General features: G+C 40.7%; 1 protein-coding gene across 2 annotated transcripts in view; it reads right to left on the bottom strand.

The window, feature by feature from the left end:
- Positions 1 to 23,611, bottom strand: part of LOC124005886 (cytochrome b5 reductase 4) — a 30,734-nt gene that overhangs the window by 4,668 nt on the left and 2,455 nt on the right. For both annotated transcript variants that reach the window (XM_046315522.1, XM_046315523.1), the window contains exons 4-14: positions 20,320 to 20,420; positions 20,059 to 20,143; positions 19,920 to 19,958; positions 19,653 to 19,779; positions 19,468 to 19,525; positions 19,230 to 19,323; positions 7,682 to 7,714; positions 7,395 to 7,517; positions 6,956 to 7,096; positions 5,897 to 6,052; positions 1,018 to 1,168 (exon numbers count right to left, since the gene is read on the bottom strand). In XM_046315522.1, the coding sequence (XP_046171478.1) occupies positions 1,018 to 1,168; positions 5,897 to 6,052; positions 6,956 to 7,096; positions 7,395 to 7,517; positions 7,682 to 7,714; positions 19,230 to 19,323; positions 19,468 to 19,525; positions 19,653 to 19,779; positions 19,920 to 19,958; positions 20,059 to 20,143; positions 20,320 to 20,420 (1,108 nt within the window). The remainder of the gene's footprint in view (positions 1 to 1,017; positions 1,169 to 5,896; positions 6,053 to 6,955; positions 7,097 to 7,394; positions 7,518 to 7,681; positions 7,715 to 19,229; positions 19,324 to 19,467; positions 19,526 to 19,652; positions 19,780 to 19,919; positions 19,959 to 20,058; positions 20,144 to 20,319; positions 20,421 to 23,611) is intronic.

The following is a 23,611-nucleotide window of genomic DNA, read 5'->3' as shown; positions in this document are numbered from 1 at the left end:
TTTCCACCCCCATGCTTCACAGTAGGTATGTTGTTCTTTGAATGCAAATCAGCATTCTTTGTCCTCCAAACACGACGAGTTGAGTTTTTACCAAAAAAGTTATATTTTGGTTTCATCTGACCATATGACATACTCCCAATCTTCTTCTGGATCATCCAAATGCTCTCTAGCAAACTTCAGACGGGCCTGGACATGTACTGGCTTAAGCAGGGGGACACGTCTGGCACTGCAGGATTTGAGTCCCTGGCGGCGTAGTGTGTTACTGATGGTAGGCTTTGTTACTTTGGTACCAGCTCTCTGCAGGTCATTCACTAGGTCCCCCAGTGTGGTTCTGGGATTTTTGCTCACCGCTCTTGTGATCATTTTGACCCCACGGGGTGAGATCTTGCGTGGAGCCCCAGATCGATGGAGATTATCAGTGGTCTTGTATGTCTTCCATTTCCTAATAATTGCTCCCACAGTTGATTTCTTCAAACCAAGCTGCTCACCTATTGCAGATTCAGTCTTCCCAGCCTGGTGCAGGTTTACAATTTTGTTTCTGGTGTCCTTTGACAGCTCTTTGGTCTTGGCCATAGTGGAGTTTGGAGTGTGACTGTTTGAGGTTGTGGACAGGTGTCTTTTATACTGATAACACATTCAAACAGGTGCCATTAATACAGGTAACGACTGGAGGACAGAAGAGCCTCTTAAAGAAGAAGTTACAGGTCTGTGAGATCCAGAAATCTTGCTTGTTTGTAGGTGACCAAATACTTATTTTCCACCATAATTTGCAAATAAATTCATTAAAAATCCTACAATGTAATTTTCTGGATTTTATTTTCTCATTTTCTCTGTCATAGTTGAAGTGTACCTATGATGAAAATTACAGGCCTCTCTCATCTTTTTAAGTGGGAGAACTTGCACAATTGGTGGCTGACTAAATACCTTTTTTGCCCCACTGTATCTACATTAAGTGCTTAGGGGGAAGGGGCTATACTAGGGGTTGTTTCTGGGTGGATTCATGACAGTGTATTTCACCTGAGTGAGCCCAGGTCCTGGAGAGCCAATCGGATCACCCGAGCCATCGGCGTGAACCCCGTGCCGGCTGCTAACAGGTAGAGGTGAGTGACCTCACGCAGGAGGCGGATACTGAACGGACCATCTGGGCTGCTGACAGACAGGTAGTCACCTAGGCAACCAGGGAAGAGGAGAGAAGAAAACCCATTAAGCTGATAAACCACACAAACACAAAAATAAGAAAAAACAGATAATACATTTAAGAAAAAGACTTCATTATTCAAGCTATCCTGATTTGTAAACCATCAGCTATCCATTTTCTCTTTCATGACGTTTCTCTTTGTACTGTACAGCTAGTCTTTGATGTAACGGAGAATGTTTTTCTTCTTTAACTGACTGACTGGGAAATAAACATCCTCCATCTGTCCCAATGTTGCAGCTGGGCCAGCATCGCCAGGCAACCACACACATCACTCAACACTAGCATATATTCAGGTAATGGGGGCCAGATGAGGACAATTACATAGCCTGAAGCCCTGTCAGTGAGCATAGTTTACACAGAAAGATAAAGAAAGAAGCCTCTATATTTCCTGTCCACTTCTGTGCAGATCGACTGGTAGGACAATTACTTTTCCAGGAAGAAGAAGGTGATTCCACTGTTAAGAGGACAAGACACCGGCCAGGGAATCTGATTCATTGGAGGTGGAAAGGAAAGAAGGGTTATATTCTGGCACCCTGACTATGTAGAAGGCTGGACTCTGAGAAGAGGGGTCGAGATGATAGATGGGATAAAACAACCTGTTTATGAGCTTTTAAATAGAAACTAATTACACCATCAATCCTGTTTGGGGGCTGAGCAATCTCCCCCTGTAATTGATTTATCTGAATAGTGCCTGCGTCTGCTGATGTATGAATAAGAGAGGAGAGAGAGAGGCGAGAGAGAGCAAGAGAGGGGAGAGAGAGAGAGAGAGAGAGGAGAGAGAAAAGAGAAAGGGAGGTGACAAAATGATACAGGATGAGAGAGAGATGAGGAGAAAAGATAAGGTCTAACTAGGGCTGTGACGATTATAGAATTTTAGGTAACGATTAATTGTCATGCAAATGACCACAGTTATTGTCATAATTGTCTTTTTTGTTGAAAAATGTTTTGAACTTGTACTGTATCTTTGAAAATGAGACTTACCTACTAAATACAACAGCATTGGTGACACCCCTATCTCAAAAACGAATGGTTTGGACCGCTTGGACCTTTTGGAAATTAAGCTTCTCCTCCCGACCGTGTCATTCTGCTCGTAAAACGACTACCAAATGTACCCACTTCATGTAAAAATGCTATTATCTACTTGAATATAAAAGTTGATAATTGTCCATAATTGTTGGTGACACGATTATAATCGATAATTGTGCTAGCCCTAACTACTTGTAACATCTGACATTTAATACTCAAAATACATAATGAGACTGGAATTGCAAAGTGCTACTATTAATCATAAGTATATCCCTAATCACAATGGTAAGAGTATAGTCCTCCCTGTGAATGTTAACGTCATCATCATGTTATTACTAACGGTCATGTAAATGCAGTACCCGATCATAATCACAATCAATGCTTGTGTACTGCATTTTAAAGAATAAATGTTGTTAAAGTAAAAAAAAAAAAAAAAAATCGACACACAGGAGTCAAGAACTTCTGTCACCCAGTCTACTTGTGTACGCAGCAGAAAAACATGTACATGAGTTTATGGTAAACAAAAGGTCATCTAATCAATCGTGGTTGGAAGAAAAATAACCTTCCCTCTGGTTCCTGATGTGCTATTTTTTTCCTTCATGTTGTTGCCTACCTTGCTCACTTATCTGAGATATTAATATTCCACAGGGTGTCTAAACCACCTACAGACTGGCGTATGCTGCTGTACATCTCACAAGCAAGCAGTGAAAAAAGAAAAGTTACGCCAATTGATTTTGTGTACCGCCTACGTCTACACATGGCAAGGTTGAAGTAGGAGCACGTTATAAAACAAATACACTTGACCTCTACATATGAATATTCCACTTACATATGAACACACAGCACATGAACACACACATACATTTACAGACACAAAACGCACACAACCTACTCACTAACAACCTTACATTACTTTACTCTTATTATTATCTATCCGAATGCCGAGTCACTTTACTCTGCCTTCATGTATATATCAACCTCAAGTAGCTCGTACCTCTAAACATTGATGTGGTACTCCCTGTATATACCTCTACACATTGATCTGGTACTCCCTGTATATAGCTCCACATTGATGTGGTACTCCCTGTACACAGCTCCACATTGATGTGGTACTCCCTGTATATACCTCTACACATTGATGTGGTACTCCCTGTACACAGCTCCACATTGATGTGGTACTCCCTGTATATAGCTCTACACATTGATGTGGTACTCCCTGTATATACCTCTACACATTGATGTGGTACTCCCTGTATATACCTCTACACATTGATGTGGTACTCCCTGTATATACCTCTACACATTGATGCGGTACTCCCTGTATATACCTCTACACATTGATGTGGTACTCCCTGTATATAGCTCCACACATTGATGTGGTACTCCCTGTATATAGCTCCACATTGATGTGGTACTCCCTGTATATACCTCTACACATTGATGTGGTACTCCCTGTACACAGCTCCACATTGATGTGGTACTCCCTGTATATACCTCTACACATTGATGTGGTACTCCCTGTATATAGCTCCACATTGATGTGGTACTCCCTGTACACAGCTCCACATTGATGTGGTACTCCCTGTATATACCTCTACACATTGATGTGGTACTCTCTGTATATACCTCTACACATTGATGTGGTACTCCCTGTACACAGCTCCACATTGATGTGGTACTCCCTGTATATAGCTCTACACATTGATGTGGTACTCCCTGTATATAGCTCCACATTGATGTGGTACTCCCTGTACACAGCTCCACATTGATGTGGTACTCCCTGTACACAGCTCCACATTGATGTGGTACTCCCTGTACACAGCTCCACATTGATGTGGTACTCCCTGTACACAGCTCCACATTGATGTGGTACTCCCTGTATATACCTCTACACATTGATGTGGTACTCCCTGTATATAGCTCCACATTGATGTGGTACTCCCTGTATATACCTCTACACATTGATGTGGTACTCCCTGTATATACCTCTACACATTGATGTGGTACTCCCTGTATATACCTCTACACATTGATGTGGTACTCCCTGTATATAGCTCTACACATTGATGTGGTACTCCCTGTATATAGCTCTACACATTGATGTGGTACTCCCTGTATATACCTCTACACATTGATGTGGTACTCCCTGTACACAGCTCCACATTGATGTGGTACTCCCTGTATATACCTCTACACATTGATGTGGTACTCCCTGTATATACCTCTACACATTGATGTGGTACTCCCTGTATATAGCTCTACACATTGATGTGGTACTCCCTGTATATAGCTCTACACATTGATGTGGTACTCCCTGTATATAGCTACACATTGATGTGGTACTCCCTGTATATACCTCTACACATTGATGTGGTACACCCTGTATATAGCTCTACACATTGATGTGGTACTCCCTGTATACACCTCTACACATTGATGTGGTACTCCCTGTATACAGCTCCACATTGATGTGGTACTCCCTGTATATAGCTCTACACATTGATGTGGTACTCCCTGTATACAGCTCCACATTGATGTGGTACTCCCTGTATATACCTCTACACATTGATGTGGTACTCCCTGTATATACCTCTACACATTGATGTGGTACTCCCTGTATACACCTCTACACATTGATGTGGTACTCCCTGTATACACCTCTACACATTGATGTGGTACTCCCTGTATACACCTCTACACATTGATGTGGTACTCCCTGTATATACCTCTACACATTGATCTGGTACTCCCTGTAAATACCTCTACACATTGATCTAGTACTCCCTGTATATACTTCTACACATTGATGTGGTACTCCCTGTATATACCTCTACACATTGATGTGGTACTCCCTGTATATAGCTCCACATTGATGTGGTACTCCCTGTATATACCTCTACACATTGATGTGGTACTCCCTGTATATACCTCTACACATTGATGTGGTACTCCCTGTATATACCTCTACACATTGATGTGGTACTCCCTGTATATAGCTCCACATTGATGTGGTACTCCCTGTATATAGCTCCACATTGATGTGGTACTCCCTGTATATACCTCTACACATTGATCTGGTACTCCCTGTATATACCTCTACACATTGATCTGGTACTCCCTGTAAATACCTCTACACATTGATCTAGTACTCCCTGTATATACCTCTACACATTGATGTGGTACTCCCTGTATATACCTCTACACATTGATGTGATACTCCCTGTATATAGCTCCACATTGATGTGGTACTCCCTGTATACAGCTCCACATTGATGTGGTACTCCCTGTATATAGCTCCACATTGATGTGGTACTCCCTGTATACAGCTCCACATTGATGTGGTACTCCCTGTATACAGCTCCACATTGATGTGGTACTCCCTGTATATAGCTCCACATTGATGTGATACTCCCTGTATATAGCTCCACATTGATGTGGTACTCCCTGTATATAGCTCCATTCTTGCTTATTTGATTTTATTTGTCTTTTGATCGTTACTATTTAAAAACGATATCTATATATAAATAATAATAATTCAACTCTGCATCTTTGGAAATGGTTCGGAATGTCAATGTAAAATCTACACCCGCTGTTATTTATCACATACACCGAATACATCTGAACAACCCACTTAGCTGTAACAGTGAGGTTTACTGGGGGCCTCAGACTTACCGATGCTGAGGTTGTTTAGGTGTGGAGTCAACACTCCATCTGGGTAGACTTTGATCATGAGGAAGATGTCAGTGGCTGCAGTCCCCTGTGTGGAGTCCATTGTAGCTGGTACCAGTGTTTCCTCGACTGGCGTGTAGGGCTTCACCACCTCACTGTCTACACATATAGCATTAACATTAGCAATGAATTACATGGGATGCTATGGGATTAGCGGTAGCCCAGATATAGTGTTAGTCAACTGTCTACACATTTCATACGGCTTGTTTTTCTCTGGAGGCCAGGAAGGAGCTGGTACGATGTACATTACTGTCGGTTTTAGATTTTAGTGATGTTATATATATGCAGGCCTCAGCCACGACCCTGAGAGCAACTGATTCAGTGTATCATGCAGCCCTCAGGTTCATTACAAATCAGAAATGTCTAACACATCATTGTGATCTCTACAGCGCTGTTGGCTGGTCGTCATTGACCTTGCATAGGCTTAAACACTGGTATACACTGATATACACTGATTTATAAGGCCATATTGGGTAAACTGATCTGATTGGGTAAAAATCAGAACAGTTATGGTCCCATTCTCATTTGCTTTTAACAGTACCAAGAATTAGAACAGGTCATGGTAGAAATCGTTTTAGTTACTCAGCTCTGTGGTCCTGGAATTCTCTCCTGAACATTTGATGCTCTAGTCACGTTGGTGGAGTTTAAACACTTGGTCGATGTAAATATCATAGAAGCGTGTAATTGTCTTTAGAACGGCTGGTTTTTAGTTGCGACATTTGTGTTTCTTTACGTAATAGTTGTACTGCATATGTGTCTATAGTTTAGTTCAATGTTGTTTTGTCTGAAACGTTGTTCCCCCTGCTGCTGTTGGACCAGATCTCTCTTAAAAAATAGATTTTTTTATCTCAATGAGGAAAACCTGTAGAAATAAAGGTTAAATAAAAAAATAAAATGTAGCGTAGCATAAGCACGAGCAATGGACCGCATGGGCTGCTTTGGGATTAGCGCTTGCCTAGATGTAGCGTTAGTATTAGCATGGATCTAAAGGCTAGGCCTTACCTTGGATGAGGGACTTGAGGTAGATGTGTTTCCCAACCGGCACGTGCATGAGTGTCCCTAGAGGGAGTTGTAACCGGAACACCCAGGTGTCGTGTGTGACTGCTGTCTTAGAAACTAACATACACTCTCTGTAGAAGATGGCTTCAGAGAGAGAGAGAGAGAGAGTGAATAACTAACATGTGATTTTAGTTAATACGGGAATGTAATAAAATCAATTCAGAAGATAAGACAAATGGATAAACATCTCTTTGGATGTGTCTGAAATGGCATTCTGGCTCTTTCCTGACTTCCACTCTCCTTGCCTCCTCAAAACGCATTGGAGGTGAAAGTCCAAGGTCCATCCCCTCTTACATACTCCTCCAAAGCGTTTTGAGAAGGTGAGGAGTGAGGCTGTGAGGAATCAAGGAAAGACATATTGGAAAAGAGCCCCTATTCATACCTCGATCTTTCTTCCTGAAAAGAGAATCATGGAATTCCAGTGGTTCACCAAGCTCCTCCCACTTTCCTTTGGCCGCTTTACGCATGCTGACCTGAATCTTCCCCACAGCACACGCTGTGTGGACTGTACCAGCATAGTGAGAGAGAGAGTGAGAGTGAGAGTGAGAGAGAGAGAGAGAGAGAGAGAGAGAGAGAGAGAGAGAGAGAGATGGGGAGGGAGTTGGTAAACATTAACAGTTAGTCCGCTTTAGCTTATGAAAAGACACAGACCATAAATGTTCTCCTTACCAGCAACGCTTCCATCTACTTCTTGGGCTAGACCTGAAAAAGAGAGACTCCTAGTGAATTGTTTACCAGAAATGTATAGAAATCAAATTCATCACCCTAAATGACTTAAATGTAAAGGTGAGAGAGTAAGAGAGAGACAGATAGACCGATAGAGGGTTTAGTGGAACTGGGCACAGTGTTTATTTCCTCTGGTTGACACAGTCAATATTTCCCTCCAACATTAATAAGTCAGTGATAAACACTGGACACTAATTGTGTCAAGTCCTCTGGCAGGCTGGAACACGGATGGAGAAATCAGCTCTGAAAGCACTCAATAATATAATTACAGCCGATAATGGACTAGGTCTGTGATGGTCATGGAATTCTGGATGACGATAATTGGCCAGTCAAAATGACCATGGTCACAGTAACAACCGTTCGAATAGCAAACAATAATAAGAAAAAACATTTTTTGACACACATTTTCTCCTACTCATCTCCGCTCCTGACTGTACATGCTGTGTAGTGCTGGGGTGTCATTGCCTAGGCAACCGAAGACTCATTTGCTACAACACCTTGCTTGTTCCAGCAAGGAGCAACAATGTTTCAACACGTTAATAGTCCATGTTACATCAGAAATGGACTCAACCGCACAAATGTCCGATCTTCTTTCAGCTGTTCGTCAACACCACAACAAAAAAATGTCATAAAAATGGTATATATATATTTTTTTAAGGGGGTCTACATCCGTTAAAGGGTAAAGGTAATTGTGCCAGCCCTAACTAGGGTACAGGATAGATAGCATTGTGACAAATGTCACAACAAAAACTGTACAAAAATATATATATATATATTGTTTAAACGATAAGAGAAAAGAAAATAATAAAACTATTTACAACGCAGATATGGTGCTGCGTATGGCCGCTAGGGGGCAATGCAGTTCAAACTAACGCAGTCATGGCAACCCATAAACTAAAAAATATTGCCGAAACCATCTGACTTCACCCCATTGTTTCCTATGAGAATGCTCTGTGGGCGTATTGGAAGATCAGGAAGTGTATTTTCAGCAAGTCACCATCTTGCTGGAGGTCTGACGACGATGGTGACTTGAACAGATGCTTTTTTACCGAGAGCTCCGTACCAAACCTCAGAAAGATTGAACAGATGCTTTTTTACCGAGAGCTCCGTACCAAACCTCAGAAAGATTGAACAGATGCTTTTTTACCGAGAGCTCCGTACCAAACCTCAGAAAGATTGAACAGATGCTTTTTTACCGAGCTCCGTACCAAACCTCAGAAAGATTGAACAGATGCTTTTTTACCGAGCTCCGTACCAAACCTCAGAAAGATTGTGGGAAAAAAACTAGTTTACAGTCATTACTATTTTTATTTGTTCAAAATATAAGAACTTTCCTGTTACTGGAATAATAATTGGATCATTTATTTTGCTATGTCCATGCAAAGTCGTGACAAAAAAAAAGAAAGGAAGAAGTTACCCGTTCTATTGCTAATCAACAAGAGAGAAACGTGCTTATAGACAACTGCCATAACTACTCTTGGCCTATGGAAAATATCATGCTTTCGAATTGCTGTTGAAGATGACGAATTCCCTCTTTAGCGGTTACTCCGTGCAAACCTCCACCCTCCGAAAAACCCAACATGAACTCTGACATCGTGGCTACCCTCTCCTTACTCATCAACTCCAGGTCTGACGCCATTGAGAAAATGTTTGGCGCGAACACAAAGGCTTGAAAAAGACTGTGGAGTTTGAATGTGGTGAAATCAAGGATGTGAAAACGAGAGTGGCAAAAGTTGAAAAAAGGTGGAAAAGAATAACAATGTCTACCATAGACGTCTCACTGATCTGGAACAATACACAAGATGGAACCTGAGACTCTACGGCTTGCCAGAGGTGGAGAATGAAGATGGAACCTGAGACTCTACGGCTTGCCAGAGGTGGAGAATGAAGATTGAACCTGAGACTCTACGGCTTGCCAGAGGTGGAGAATGAAGATGGAACCTGAGACTCTACGGCTTGCCAGAGGTGGAGAATGAAGATTGAACCTGAGACTCTACGGCTTGCCAGAGGTGGAGAATGAAGATTGAACCTGAGACTCTACGGCTTGCCAGAGGTGGAGAATGAAGATGGAACCTGAGACTCTACGGCTTGCCAGAGGTGGAGAATGAAGATGGAACCTGAGACTCTACGGCTTTCCAGAGGTGGAGAATGAAGATGGAACCTGAGACTCTACGGCTTGCCAGAGGTGGAGAATGAAGATGGAACCTGAGACTCTACGGCTTGCCAGAGGTGGAACATGAAGATGGAACCTGAGACTCTACGGCTTGCCAGAGGTGGAACATGAAGATGGAACCTGAGACTCTACGGCTTGCCAGAGGTGGAACATGAAGATGGAACCTGAGACTCTACGGCTTGCCAGAGGTGGAGAATGAAGAGAATGAGAACCTTGCCAGAGGTGGAACATGAAGATGGAACCTACGGCTTGCCAGAGGTGGAACATGAAGATGGAACCTGAGACTCTACGGCTTGCCAGAGGTGGAACATGAAGATGGAACCTGAGACTCTACGGCTTTCCAGAGGTGGAGAATGAAGATGTGTGAGGAGAGGTTATCCGTATCTGCCAAGAAGTTTTGCCTGCAGAGAAGAACAAAGTTGGTGATATCATTGATGTTGTGCATCGCCTCAGCAAGAAGCAACAGCAAAATGATTCAAGACCAAGGGGTATTATCACCCTCTTCACTGCCAGATTCTACAGAGAAGCTGTCTGGAAAGCTGCTAGGAAGAACGCCTTCCTTCAGAGCCATGGTCTGCATTTCGCCGAGCATCTCAGCCCGGAGAACATAGAAAGAAGGAACAAGTTGTGGCCAATGATCAAGATAGCACGAAATGAGGGAAAGGCTGCTTACGTCGTCAGAGGACGAGGCTTCATCAACGGTTCAGAAATCCATATTCCTCTCTAAAATCTCACCAGAAGGAACAGATTGATGGTTTCAGCCATGGTATTCTCATTGTCCTTATGCTGTTTACCTAACAAGCATCAGGTGACTATTTTTCAATGAATACTCAGGTACTTCAATGTATTATTTTTTTCTTTTATGACCGGAAGTCCTATTTTGTTTACAAACTTACGAAGAAGATTGAAAGCTATATATATATATTTTTTAAATGTATACAGTAACTAAGATACTGTTTTAAAGGGCATACAGGTCTGCTCTGACTTTACACAGTTATTGCTCTATTTAGTTATCAATACTCATTTCCAAGTGAAAAAGTTCTTAGGAACATGTAAAATATTTTTTATTCCATTTTTTTTGTTCAGTTTTCATATGCACTTAAAATAGTAGGTAACCTTTAATTAAAATTATTAATTTGTATTTTATTTCTCAGAATAGTTCCTGATTACACTAAAGTTGGGTTTTAGTCTCTCTTACTACAAGAACCCTTGGTTTGGTCTTGAACATAATTTTCTTTTGAGTTTAATTTCAAAGACGGATAACGTCTAGCTCAATGTTTATGGAATAAGCTATTTTCACTTTAAATTCACTTAAATGGTGCAGATCTCGGTTCCTTATCGTTTACATTCACTGCTCCTACGTCTTTGACTAATCCTACTACAGTTTATACTTTTATATAATCTTTGTTGTTTTGTCTTTGTCTATCGTTTCTCTTAATGCTATGGGGTTACCAAACAATGTGAAGCGCAAGGCCTTAATTTTTATTTGCTAAACAATTTCGAACAGATTTTTTCTTTTTTCAAGAGTCTCACTCAATTTCTGCTGATGCCAACTTTGGGAGGTCACAGTGGGGCAACGATATTTGGCTTTCCCATGGATCTGAACGCTCCGCTGGTGTCACTACAATGAAAAATACCCTTTGGTGGTAATATTCTACACTCGGAATATGACCCCTTTGGTCACTTTATTTGTCTTGTGATCAGTTACAATGACAATACACTCATTACTGTAAACCTCTACAGGTACAACACCAAACATGAGAATGATGAGTTGCTTGAATCTATAGAGAAACATATACTTCATCGGTTATCTAAATTTCCCAATTTGTTATTATTGTTAGGGGGGACTTTAACATTACTATAGATAATTCAACTGATAGATGGCCCCCAGGTAGGCCAACCAATCAGAATTTGGGTTTAATACTTTTTATGGAAAAGTTTGATCTTACTGATATATATAGAGAGAGGTTTCCGGCTGACAGATCGCTCACTTGGAGTAACAAAACAAGATCATACAATCCAGAATAGATTTTTGGCTTATATCCAAATGTATTGATAGTGAGTGTGTTACTACAAATATTTGTACTACTCCCCTCACAGACCATAGGGGCTATTTACATTGATATAAAAATATTTACCCCTGATAGAGCTTGGTAGAGCATCCTACTGAAAGCTAAATAGCTCATTATTAAATAATGATATAGTTAAATGTGAGGTTAAAGATCTGTTCTCACACTTTTGGGAAAGGGCTTGTGAAGAAACATCTTATTGCAAGAACTGGGAGCTCATTAAACTGGAGGTGTCCAAATACCTTAGAAAATATGGTAGTAATCTTGCTAAGACCAGAAGACCTGAGGAGGAAAACTTCCCTTTCTCAGAGGTCCCCAGCCGACCTCACGGGGGAGGAGAAGATGGAACTGATTGAGTTACAAAATAAACTGGATAATATATATAAATTAAAAGCAGAAGGAGCCTTTATTAGATCTAGGAAACAATTGATTGAGGAGGGAGAACAGAATTCATCCTATTTCTTTAGACTTGAGAAATTTCACTCTAAAAATAACATTATCCATAAGTTAAACATTGATGGTGTTATTACAGATGACCAAAAATTAATCTCCAAATACTGCAGCAATTTTGACAGAAAATTGTATAGCTCTACGTACTGTCAGGAATCCACAGATATGCTTTTTAACTCACTGAATAATGTTCACTATCAGTAATATAGAATCTAAACAGTGTGATGAACCCATCAAAGTGGAAGACATTATAGAGTCTATCAAACATCTAGGAACAATAAATCACCAGGTGTTGAAGGAATTACATTGGAATTTGACAAATTATTTTCTGAGCAAGTAGCTCCCTTCCTATTTGAAGTCTTTTTAGAGAGTATTAAAAAAATGTTCTCCCTCCTACAATGAGTCAGGGGTTAATAACACTGATACCTAAGTCTAAAAAAGAAGTGAGGAACAGACATATTTCTAACAATTTCAGACTAGTATTAGACATACTTGACTACTCAGACCTAATAACTAAGGATAGCTTCATATTATTTTGGGATTTTTATAAAGCATTTGACACTGTAGAGCATCAGTTTCTCTTCCACTCCCTTGAGAGACTTGGCTTTTGGGGGATTTTTTCTGTAAGGCTATTAAGACTCTCTATACAAATGGTAACAGCTCTATCAAATTGAATTATGGGACCTCACATAGATTTGAATTAAAGAAAGGAATTAGGCAAAGTTGTCCTCTCTCTCCATACCTGTTTTTATTAATCACCCAACTTCTTGCAAATTCTTTAAATAATAGTCCTGTACAAGGTATTTCCATAGCTGGTAAACAAATTATTATAAGCCAGCTGGCTGACGATACTACACTTTTTCTGAAAGACGCTAACCAAATTCCCATATCGATCAATGTGATACAATCCTTTTCCAAAGCGTCTGGTCTATATCTTAACATTAATAAATGTGAACTCATAGCTGTCAAAGATTGTGTGACACCTTCATATTATGGTATTCCAGTAAAAGAAGAACTTACATATTTAGGCATAACCATTACAAAGGATCAGAAGTCTAGAGGCTTACTAAATGTTAACCCTCTTATTAAAAACCCCCACAATAAGCTAAATCAATGGCTACAGAGGGACTTATCTTTAAAAGGTAGAGTCCTAATAACCAAGGCTGAAGGTATCTCTAGACTAACATATGGCGCTCTTATCTTTATATTTTGACAGTAAAATAAGCAAGGAGATAGACCAGATGCTTTTCAACTTTCTGTGGAGAAACCCTACCCATCACATTAGGAAAACTGTTGTAATGAACACTTATGAGAATGGTGGGCTGAATTTTCTGGACTTTACTACTTTAAATAATAATTAAGATCAATTGGATAAAACAATTCCTAAGAAGACCCACTTCTATCTGGAATTTTATTCCTCATCAGGTCTTCTCTACTTTTGGTGGCCTTAAATTAATTTTGTTTTGCAATTGTAATATTGACAAAATTCCAGTGAAACTTTCTGCTTTTCATCTGCAGCTTCTTGACATGGTCCTTAATTTATAAACACAATTTTTCTCCACACAGATATTACATATGGAATAATCGGGATATATTGTATAAAAATACTTCTTTATTTTTAGAATATTGGTTCAGAAATAATATCCTATTGGTGAGCCAACTGGTAAATGCAGAGGGTCTTTTACTCAGTTCTAAGGAATTCTTATCACTTTACAAGGTCCCTGTAACACCTAAAGATTTTGCAATTGTTTTAGATGCCATTCCCTCAGGTGCTGCTCTGTTATTCAGGAACGTGTCAAGACCTGACCCTCAGAACCTACCTTCTATTGACCCTGTTGACTCATCAGTAGGAAAGATTGGTTTCTCTTTTGGTCCATTCAACAACAGAGCAATACAAACCTTGTTTCAGCAGGATGTTGTATCTATACTTTATGTCATGCCTTATTGGAATGGATTTATTGATCATATCGGTTGGAAAAAAAGTTTGGATGTTGCCACACACATACCTACTTGTTAACAAAATGAAGGGAGTTTCCTTTAAAATTATTCATAAATATTATCCTGCCAACCACTATATGAAGAAGTTTAAGGAAAACATAAACTCAAATTGCTCCTTTTGTAATGACCACCCAGAAACAGTGTTGCATATTTTTTGGCATTGTATTCATGTAAGAAAACTGTGGAAATATAATTGAACACATTTCTGAAGATTTTACACTATGGAGTGGAGAGATGAACTGCTTGGATTCTTTACATACGATAGAAATAAGCTGAAACATTTTTATGTAATTAATTTCATTATTCTTTTGGCCAAATTTCATATTCACAAATGTAAATTTACAAACACAAAAACACATTTACTTACCCGACAAAAATAAATGGAACTGTATTTTAAGACGGTTAAATGCTCTACTAACAGAAAAGTTGTTAGAATTGTAAGTATATGCATGTCCCTTAAGGTCCTTGTGTAATTGTAATGTGATATTGTACCCCCTAGCTCGATTGTCCATTGTTTATAATTTAAATATACTTGTGTTCCTTCATGTACTTTCTGTATTGATTTGTTGTTAATAAAATAAACTTTATGGAGGAGTTTTTGGAAACATAGCCTGCAACGTCATCTGCGCAATGCAATCTCAATGCTGCCTCCTCTCAATAAGTATCTCAAGTTGAAGGCGGCCATTAGCAACTAAATTATCCTTCTAACTAGTCTGTGTGCAATTTTAAAGTAATCGGTTCGAGAACATACATCTGGTGAAATAGAAGCAATTATTGGTACCATGGTCGTGTTTTTTATTTTTATAACCATGAAAAATGACCAGAAAGATCACCATTTTCCCATTCACTATAATGGGGATACTGTTTTCTGGAAACAATGCCTACAGTAGTATCGCGTTCAGCCTTTAACATGAAATCCTCAATGCGAGGGGGCAGTTGTCCTCCCCTGTGGCTACCAGACAGCCCCCACCTTACTGCTGCACCCACTCACTGCTTACTGCTGCACCCACTGTAGTCAGGACATGGGACTTCATTTCAGGGCTGGGCGATATGGCCAAAATATCATATCACATTTGACGGTACGCAGTTATTTTATGTTTGTGAATAATACAAATTCTAAATATGCTTTATGAATAGTTCCTAGGCTGGCAACACAAATGGTAAGTGATTCAATGGGTCTCTCTCCATTCTGAATGTTTTATACTGTTCAATGCAACTTCAAACAAAAATAATGTTCAGCATTTTCATAGATTTCTGTATTTCCTGCACTTTTGTTATGATTTCCACACTGTGCCATGCAAGGCTGCATTATATGGGCAAAACAATATAGACCTAGTTAATTGGTGAACTCCTGGAATAGAATGATTATTGTTGGAATTAGAGGTCGACTGATTAATCGGAATGGCCGATTAATTAGGGCCGATTTCAAGTTTTCATAACAATTGGAAATCGGTCATTTTGGATGCCAATTTTTATTTATTTACACCTTTATTTAACCTTTATTTAACTGGGCAAGTCAGATAAGAACACATTCTTATTTTCAATGACGGCCTAGGAACAGTGGGTTAACTGCCTTGTTCAGAGGCAGAACGACAGATTTTTACCTTGCAAGATTGAATCCCTGAGCTGACAACCTTACGGTTAACTAGTCCAACGCTCTAACCACCTGCCTCACGAGGAGCCTGCCTGTTACCCGAATGCAGTAAGAAGCCAAGTTAAGTTGCTAGCTAGCATTAAACTTAATCAATCATAATCACTAGTTATAACTACACATGGTTGATGATATTACTAGTTTATGCAGTGCGCATTCGCGAAAAAGGACTGTCGTTGCTCCAACGTGTACCTAACCATAAACACCAATGCCTTTCTTAAAATCAATACACAGAAGTATATATTTTTAAACCTGCATATTTAGCGAAAAGAAATCCAGGTTAGCAAGCAATATATATGTCACTTCTCTTGCGTTCCTTGCACACAGTCAGGGTATATGCAACAGTTTGGGCCGCCTGGCTCATTGCGAACTAATTTGCCAGAATGTTACGTAATTATGATATAACATTGAAGGTTGTACAATGTAACAGGAATATTTAGACTTATGGATGCCACCCGTCAGATAAAATACGGAACAGTTCCGTACTTCACTGAAAGAATAAACGTCTTGTTTTCGAGATGATAGTTTCCGGATTCCACCATATTAATGACCTAAGGCTCGCATTTCTGTGTGTTACTATGTTATAATTAAGTCTATGATTTGATAGAGCAGTCTGACTGAGCGATGGTAGGCACCAGCAGGCTCATAAGCATTCATTCAAACAGCACTTTTGTGCGTTTTGGCAGCAGGTCTGCTGTTTATGACTTAAAGCCTATCAACACCCGCGATTAGGCTGGTGTAACGATGTGATGTGAAATGGCTAGCTAGATAACTGGGTGCGCGCTAATAGCGTTTCAAACGTCACTCGCTCTGAGACTTGGAGTAGTTGTTCCCCTTGCTCTGCATGGGTAACGCTGCTTCGAGGGTGGCTGTTGTCGTTGTGTTCCTGGTTTCGAGCCCAGGTAGGAGCGACTGGCAATACAAAAGTGCCTATAAGAACATCCAATAGTCAAAGGTATATGAAATAGCATGAAAGTGTTCGTGACTCACGTGGTCGAGCAACTGCTCTCTCCTTGACTGACAGGGGTCAGGGCTTGGTGTGGGAAGCGGCATGTATCAGGAGGGAGTAAAATGGCTCAAGTAGAAAACAATCAAAACTGACAGTACACTCGCCAGAGTTTCCCATCACATTTAGAAAACCAAACACTGACAGACAGTTTCCCATCACATTTAGAAAACCAAACACTGACAGCGCCAGGGTTTCCCATCACATTTAGAAAACCAAACACTGACAGTGACAGGGTTTCCCATCACATTTAGAAAACCAAACACTGACAGTACACGCGCCAGAGTTTCCCATCACATTTAGAAAACCAAACACTGACAGTACACGCGCCAGGGTTTCCCATCACATTTAGAAAACCAAACACTGACAGTACACGCGCCAGAGTTTCCCATCACATTTAGAAAACCAAACACTGACAGTACACGCGCCAGGGTTTCCCATCACATTTCAAAAACCAAACACTGACATACTGTTATAGAAGGTAAAGTAAAAAATCCAAACCGGTCCGTGCATAGTACAATATGGTATACCGCCCATCCCTACCTTATGTCCCACTTCTCATCAACGTGGTGTTTCATTTCAGTGATGATGTAAGACAGCGTGTTCATACAGTAGATGTCCAACAATGTATTTCGCTGTGCCTGTGATAACTTCTGCAAATCTGTGTACGCGACCAATACACTTTGATTTGATATTGTTAATGCCACGGTATGAGGTGTTTGACTTTGAGAGCTTGCGTTTTGTACTTGCAGAGCAATCATTACGTTTCTCCATCTGAGCCATCACAGTTGTTCGATGTGGCATCTTGTAGTCTGGTTCTAGATATGCCATTAGTGCATTGAAGCCGATATCCTCTACCATTGAAAATGGCTGCATATCAACTTCAATCATTTCTGTAATCAGCGCTGTGATTTTCTCACTCCGTCCAATATCGCACTTCTTTCGTGTGAAGACTGAAGAGCCTGTCTAATGACTGTTGTTTGGGGCCTGCGCTGCTGCTGCCAGCAACGGTTCGGGTGTTAATTGGCGCACCGATCCCTTTAGCGGGATCATTTTCGTCAACATCCACTGAATTGCAGAGCGCCAAATTCAAATTAAATTACTAGCTTTTTCAATAGGAGAGAGAGAGAAAAGTTCTGCTCCAAGCTGCTCGCGCATGCAAAACTCTGGGGACACACAGTTATCCACTGACGCGATTTGATCATTCTCGCTCATTTTTCAGAATAAAAGCCTGAAACTATGTCAAAAGACTGTTCACACCATGTGGAAGCTACAGGGAAAGGAATCTGGTTGATATCCCTTAAAATGGAGGGTAGTCATGCAATGGAACAGAGAGATTTCAGAATAACAGCACTTCCTGGTTAGATTTTCCTCAGGTTCTCTTTCACCTGCATTATCAGTTCTGTTATACTCACAGACAATATTTTGACAGTTTTGGAAACTTTAGTGTTTTCTATCCTAATATGCAATGTATATGCATATTCTAGCTTCTGGGCCTGAGAAATAGGCAGTTTCATTTGGGCACGGTTTTCATCCAAACATCTAAATACTGCCCCCTAGTATCAAGAGGTTTTAAGGTGCCTCCCTTTCAGACGGTTAAGCATTGCACCTGTACTGCCACTGTTGCTCAATTCCACCTCGCAAAGTTTGCATTTCATCACCTCCTCATTTAACTTCTCAAATTATTGCCAAACAGGACTTTGCTGCTCTCACATCCCTGTCATTTTTCCAACTGTTAACGACGATAAAGTTCAGAGCGCTTTATATCCGTGGCAAATCATTTGAAAGATGCATATCTCCACCTTCTAACATTACAGCACTTTTGCGTTAGGTATGTTCCCGTTATGATGATGATCGGGAGCTGTTAGTGCTAGGTGTGATAACTGCACTGCGATTTACATTTTATGGGAGGAAATAAGAAAAATCTATAATAATAAACATAGTTTTTCAGTTAACGATGCCAATTTGGTTTCAACGTTCACACCCCTAGTACAGGATGGTTAGGGAGAAAGAGAGAGTATGGCTGTAATAGATGGATAAAAGAAAGGAGATTGAAAGAGGCGGCTACGATAACGCATGTCAGAAAACAGCTCCCTGGCATAGTGCACAGTCACAATGTTGTATCAAAGGAAGCTGCGACTTACGTTGACGCAGTATGTAGGACATTTTCCCCAGAAGAACTTCCACCCGTAGAACACCATCTTGCAGGTCAACTATGGTACAGCCAGAGCTTGGGAGCTGCGAGAGGAGAGAAAATAAGGGAGAAGAGGGAAAGAGGAGAGAGAAAAGGGGGGGGGGTGGTTAAAGAACAACTACTGCCCATTCTGGCTCACATTTCACTCAAATCTTGGCATTTTAAAATTGCAAAGTGGGGATGTTTACCTTCCGTTTGGTGTAAACCACAATATTGACTGTGACATCAGTTTGAAACCAGTCATACCTAAAAACAAATATATGTACAGATACAGTATGTTCATTACCTTCTCACATCTATCACACCTCACATCATCCAGTCTGTCACCATTGTCAATATCATAACAGTTGTTCTTGTTGTTTTGTGAGTGTACCTGGGCCGGGCATCTTTGGGTTGGGTTGGTGGCGGGGCGGCTGAGGGTTGCAGTGATGAGGAGGGTGAGGGAGGGGTGAGGAAAGCAGGAGGGAGCATGGAGGTGGGCGGAGGAGGGGGGGCTAGACCTGAGGAGAGAGAGAGACTAGAGTAAGGACTCTAATTTCAGCCATGCGGGATATAGAACACCCACACACAAACACCAGACAGTACAGAGAAAATCGTGGGGGGGTTTCTGCACTATTTTTATTGTTATTTTGTACATTACCATTTAAATGAGTGATGCTGTCCTTTATCACAGACTGAGCTGTGGAGACAAATTAGAAAGGGTCAAAAAAACATCCTGCATGAAAGAGAGACTACGGTGCATTAAAGTCCTGAAACAGAGGGATTGTGTGTTACTGTACCTTTGAGAGCAGTGCTGACCTTCAGAGCCATCCTCCCTACCAGACACTCCTTTAACATGGACTCATAGTTCACCCACCGGTGGACCTGCTCATATGGCCACAGATTCAGGGACAAAGGCAGACATGGAGAAAGTGAGGAAGAGAGCTTAGACACGCACGGCATCATAACACACATGTGCGTTAATGTTTTGAACTTGTGTGTTTTAACATGTGAACTTCCAAGGTCGTCCTTTAACTCGGGAGAGTCCAATGAGAGCTGACCTGGTCAAAAAGGTCTGTTCCGTCTATCCCAGCTGCCTTCATCAGTTCCTCTTCTCCTCCAGGGTGGAAATCCATGTAGGGGCTCACATTATAAACCATGCCTGAGACACACACAGGAAATAACAGTATTTATTCACTAAATAATCACAAAGGGCAAAACAAATAGCTAACTCGTGTAAGAAATGACCAGCATTGGAGGGATGGTGGCTCCCAAAAGCCTAACTGAAGTATAAGATGTAATACTGTAAGAGGTGTGACAAGTTAGCGCCCTCTGCTGACAGAAACTAATGTCTAGTCTTATACATGGAGTATACCAAACATTAGGAACACCTTCCTTAAATTGAGTTGCAACATTTTGCCCTCAGCACAGCCTCAATTTGTCGGGGCATGGACTCTAGAAGGTGTCGAAAGCGTTCCACAGGGATGCAGCGTTGCAGTTCTTGGCACAAACCGGTGCGCCTGGCACTGACTACCATAACCAGTTCAAAGGCACTGACATCTTTTGTCTTTTCCATTCAACCTCAATGGCACAAAGACAGTCCATGTCTCAATCGTCTCAAGGCTTAAAAATCCTTCTTTAACCTGTCTCCCCTTTATCTACACCGATTGAAGTGGTTTTACAAGTGACATCCATAAGGGATCATAGCTGTCACCTATGTCATGGAAAGAGCAGGTGTTCTTAATGTTTTGTATACTCAGTGTACAGTCAGTCTACATGTATGTGGGCCCACACACAACAACAAATATAAACAGTGAATTCAGCCAATACATTCAAATAAATGGTTATGAATGATTAAACTATACACATTGCAATGTATGGTGTTGGGGTAGTTGAAGGCTGTGCCCAGCCTCCAATTCTTTCTATAGAAAGCCTTCTCACAACAAAGACACATACCCTACTCAAAGACATTATCCCAACAAACAACATTATCCTCTCAACAAAAAGTAATTATCCCACCAAATACAACATTATCAACCCCAATAGAGACATTATCCCAACAAACACAGCACTATCCTCCCAACACAAAGACATGGCCACGCTGTAGCTGGGTGACTTACTGACCCTGAAAAAGGAAAGGGTCGCAGGGAAACACTGTGTATGAGAGGAGAAGGTATGTACACCACAGGGAACCTTCATTTGTGTATACAATCGCCAATAACTGTCTTATAGCCTACTGATATTAAATTGGTTAGCTAATGCCGCCATCACACATCCCTATGGGAGTGCTGATGTGTGCGATCAACAAATCTGAAAACATGAAAAATAATGAGGCATGATGATAATGTTATCAGCATACGGTTGTGTAATTCCATATTTCTTCTCTACAACCGAATGCTGCTTCGGGGTTGTTATTTGTTTGTCAACTAAGTCCAAAAAGGTTCTTCCTGTGTATCAAGCATATGTGAGTGTATGAGTTAGGGTAAGAGAGAGAGGTATAGGGAGGGAAGAGAGAAAGAGAGGCACACAAAGGGAGGGAGGGCACCCCTGTTCTGCTCTGAATAAGAAGAAGTGGACAAAGTCCTAGACACTAAATCCTGCATAATCTTCCTTCATAGCAAATGCAATTAAGCTTTATTACTCAATGTCCTTGGACAAATGAACCCACTCCATGACTACCAATGAGTGCATTTAATCTCAATGACGCACATGTGGAAACGAGAGGATGAAATGTGTTAGATTCCTTACGAAAGTGATTCCTCACGAAACACAGACAAAAGAAGACCATGATTTGGGGGATGTTCACTCTATGTAATCCATATACAGTGCCTTCGGAAATTATTCAGACCCCTTGACTTTTTCCACATTTTGGTACGTTACAGCCTTGTTCTAAAATGGATTACATGTTTTTTTCCCTCATCAATCTACACACAATACCAGATAATTACAAAAACAGGTTTGTAGAAATGTTTGCAAATGTATTACAAATAAAAAACTGAAATATAACATTTACATAAGTATTCAGACCCTTTACTGTGTACTTTGTTGTAGCACCTTTGGCAGCGATTACAGCCTCGAGTCTTCTTGGGTATGACACTACAAGCTTGGCACACCTGTATTTGGGGAGTTTCTCAAACTCTGTCTGTCAGGTTGGATGTGGAGCAACGATGCACAGCTATTTTCAGGTCTTTCCAGAGATGTTTGATCGGGTTCAAGTCCGGGCTCTGGCTGGGCCACTCAAGGACAGTCAGAGACGTCTGCATGTCTTGGCTGTGTGCTTAGGGTCTTTGTCCTGTTGGAAGGTCAACCTTCGCCGCAGTCTGAAGTCCTGAGCGCTCTGAAGTCCTGAGTGACCATCAGGTGCTTGTCATCTCCCTGACCAAGGCCCTTCTCCTCCGATTGCTTAGTTTGGCCAGACGGTCAGCTGTAGGAAGAGTCTTGGTGGTTCCAAACTTCTTCTATTTAAGAATGATGGAGGCCACTGTGTTCTTGGGGAACTTCAATGCTGCAGATTGTTTTTGGTACCAATCCTCAGATCTGTGCCTCGACACAATCCTGTCTCGGAGCTCCACAGACAATTCCCTTCGACCTCATGGCTTAGTTTTTGCTCCGACATGCACTGTCAACAGTGGGATCTTATATAGACAGGTGTGTGCCTTTCCAAATCATGTCCAATGAATTGAATTTACCACAGGTGGACTCTAATCAAGTTGTAGAAACATCTCAAGGATGATCAATGGTAACAGGATGCACCAGAGCTCAATTTTGAGACTCATAGGAAAGGGTCTGAATACTTGCGTAAATAAGATCTGTTTTTTGTTATTTTTTTATAAATTTGCAAACATTTCTACAAACCTATTTTCACTTCATTATAGGGCATTGTGTGTAGATTGATGAGGGGGAAAAACAATGTCATCCATTCTAGAATAAGGCTGTAACGTAACAAAACACACTGTAATAGTTATTTGGTGGAAGAATTGTTGACATATTTGACATTTGTATTTAAAACCATAATTGAGAAATTATTTATTAAAGTTGGCATATTATGATATTTTGTCCTAACTTAGGCTTCCTAAGACTCCATAATGTTACTTCTGTAGGTGCTACAAAGCAAAAATTGATGTCATATGAAGCTATACTGCCTTCTCTGTAAAGTTAGTACTTAATTATTACTTTTTCTTTACATTAACTTATGAATATTGAAAAATATAAACATGATATTGAAATTGGCACATGTTTTAATATATGGTTGAACATTATATACTCTACAGACTTAGCAAAGTTCCAGAGTGGGACCTCTGCTACTAGTTATGACCCAGGGCGGCAGGGTAGCCAAGTGGTTAGAGCGTTGGA

The sequence above is a fragment of the Oncorhynchus gorbuscha genome, linkage group LG19 (genome assembly GCF_021184085.1).
Source record: "Oncorhynchus gorbuscha isolate QuinsamMale2020 ecotype Even-year linkage group LG19, OgorEven_v1.0, whole genome shotgun sequence".
In the NCBI taxonomy this organism is placed as follows: Eukaryota; Metazoa; Chordata; class Actinopteri; order Salmoniformes; family Salmonidae; genus Oncorhynchus; species Oncorhynchus gorbuscha.
The sequence above is the reverse complement of the archived record's forward strand: the minus strand, read 5'-3'. Positions and strand labels throughout refer to the sequence as shown.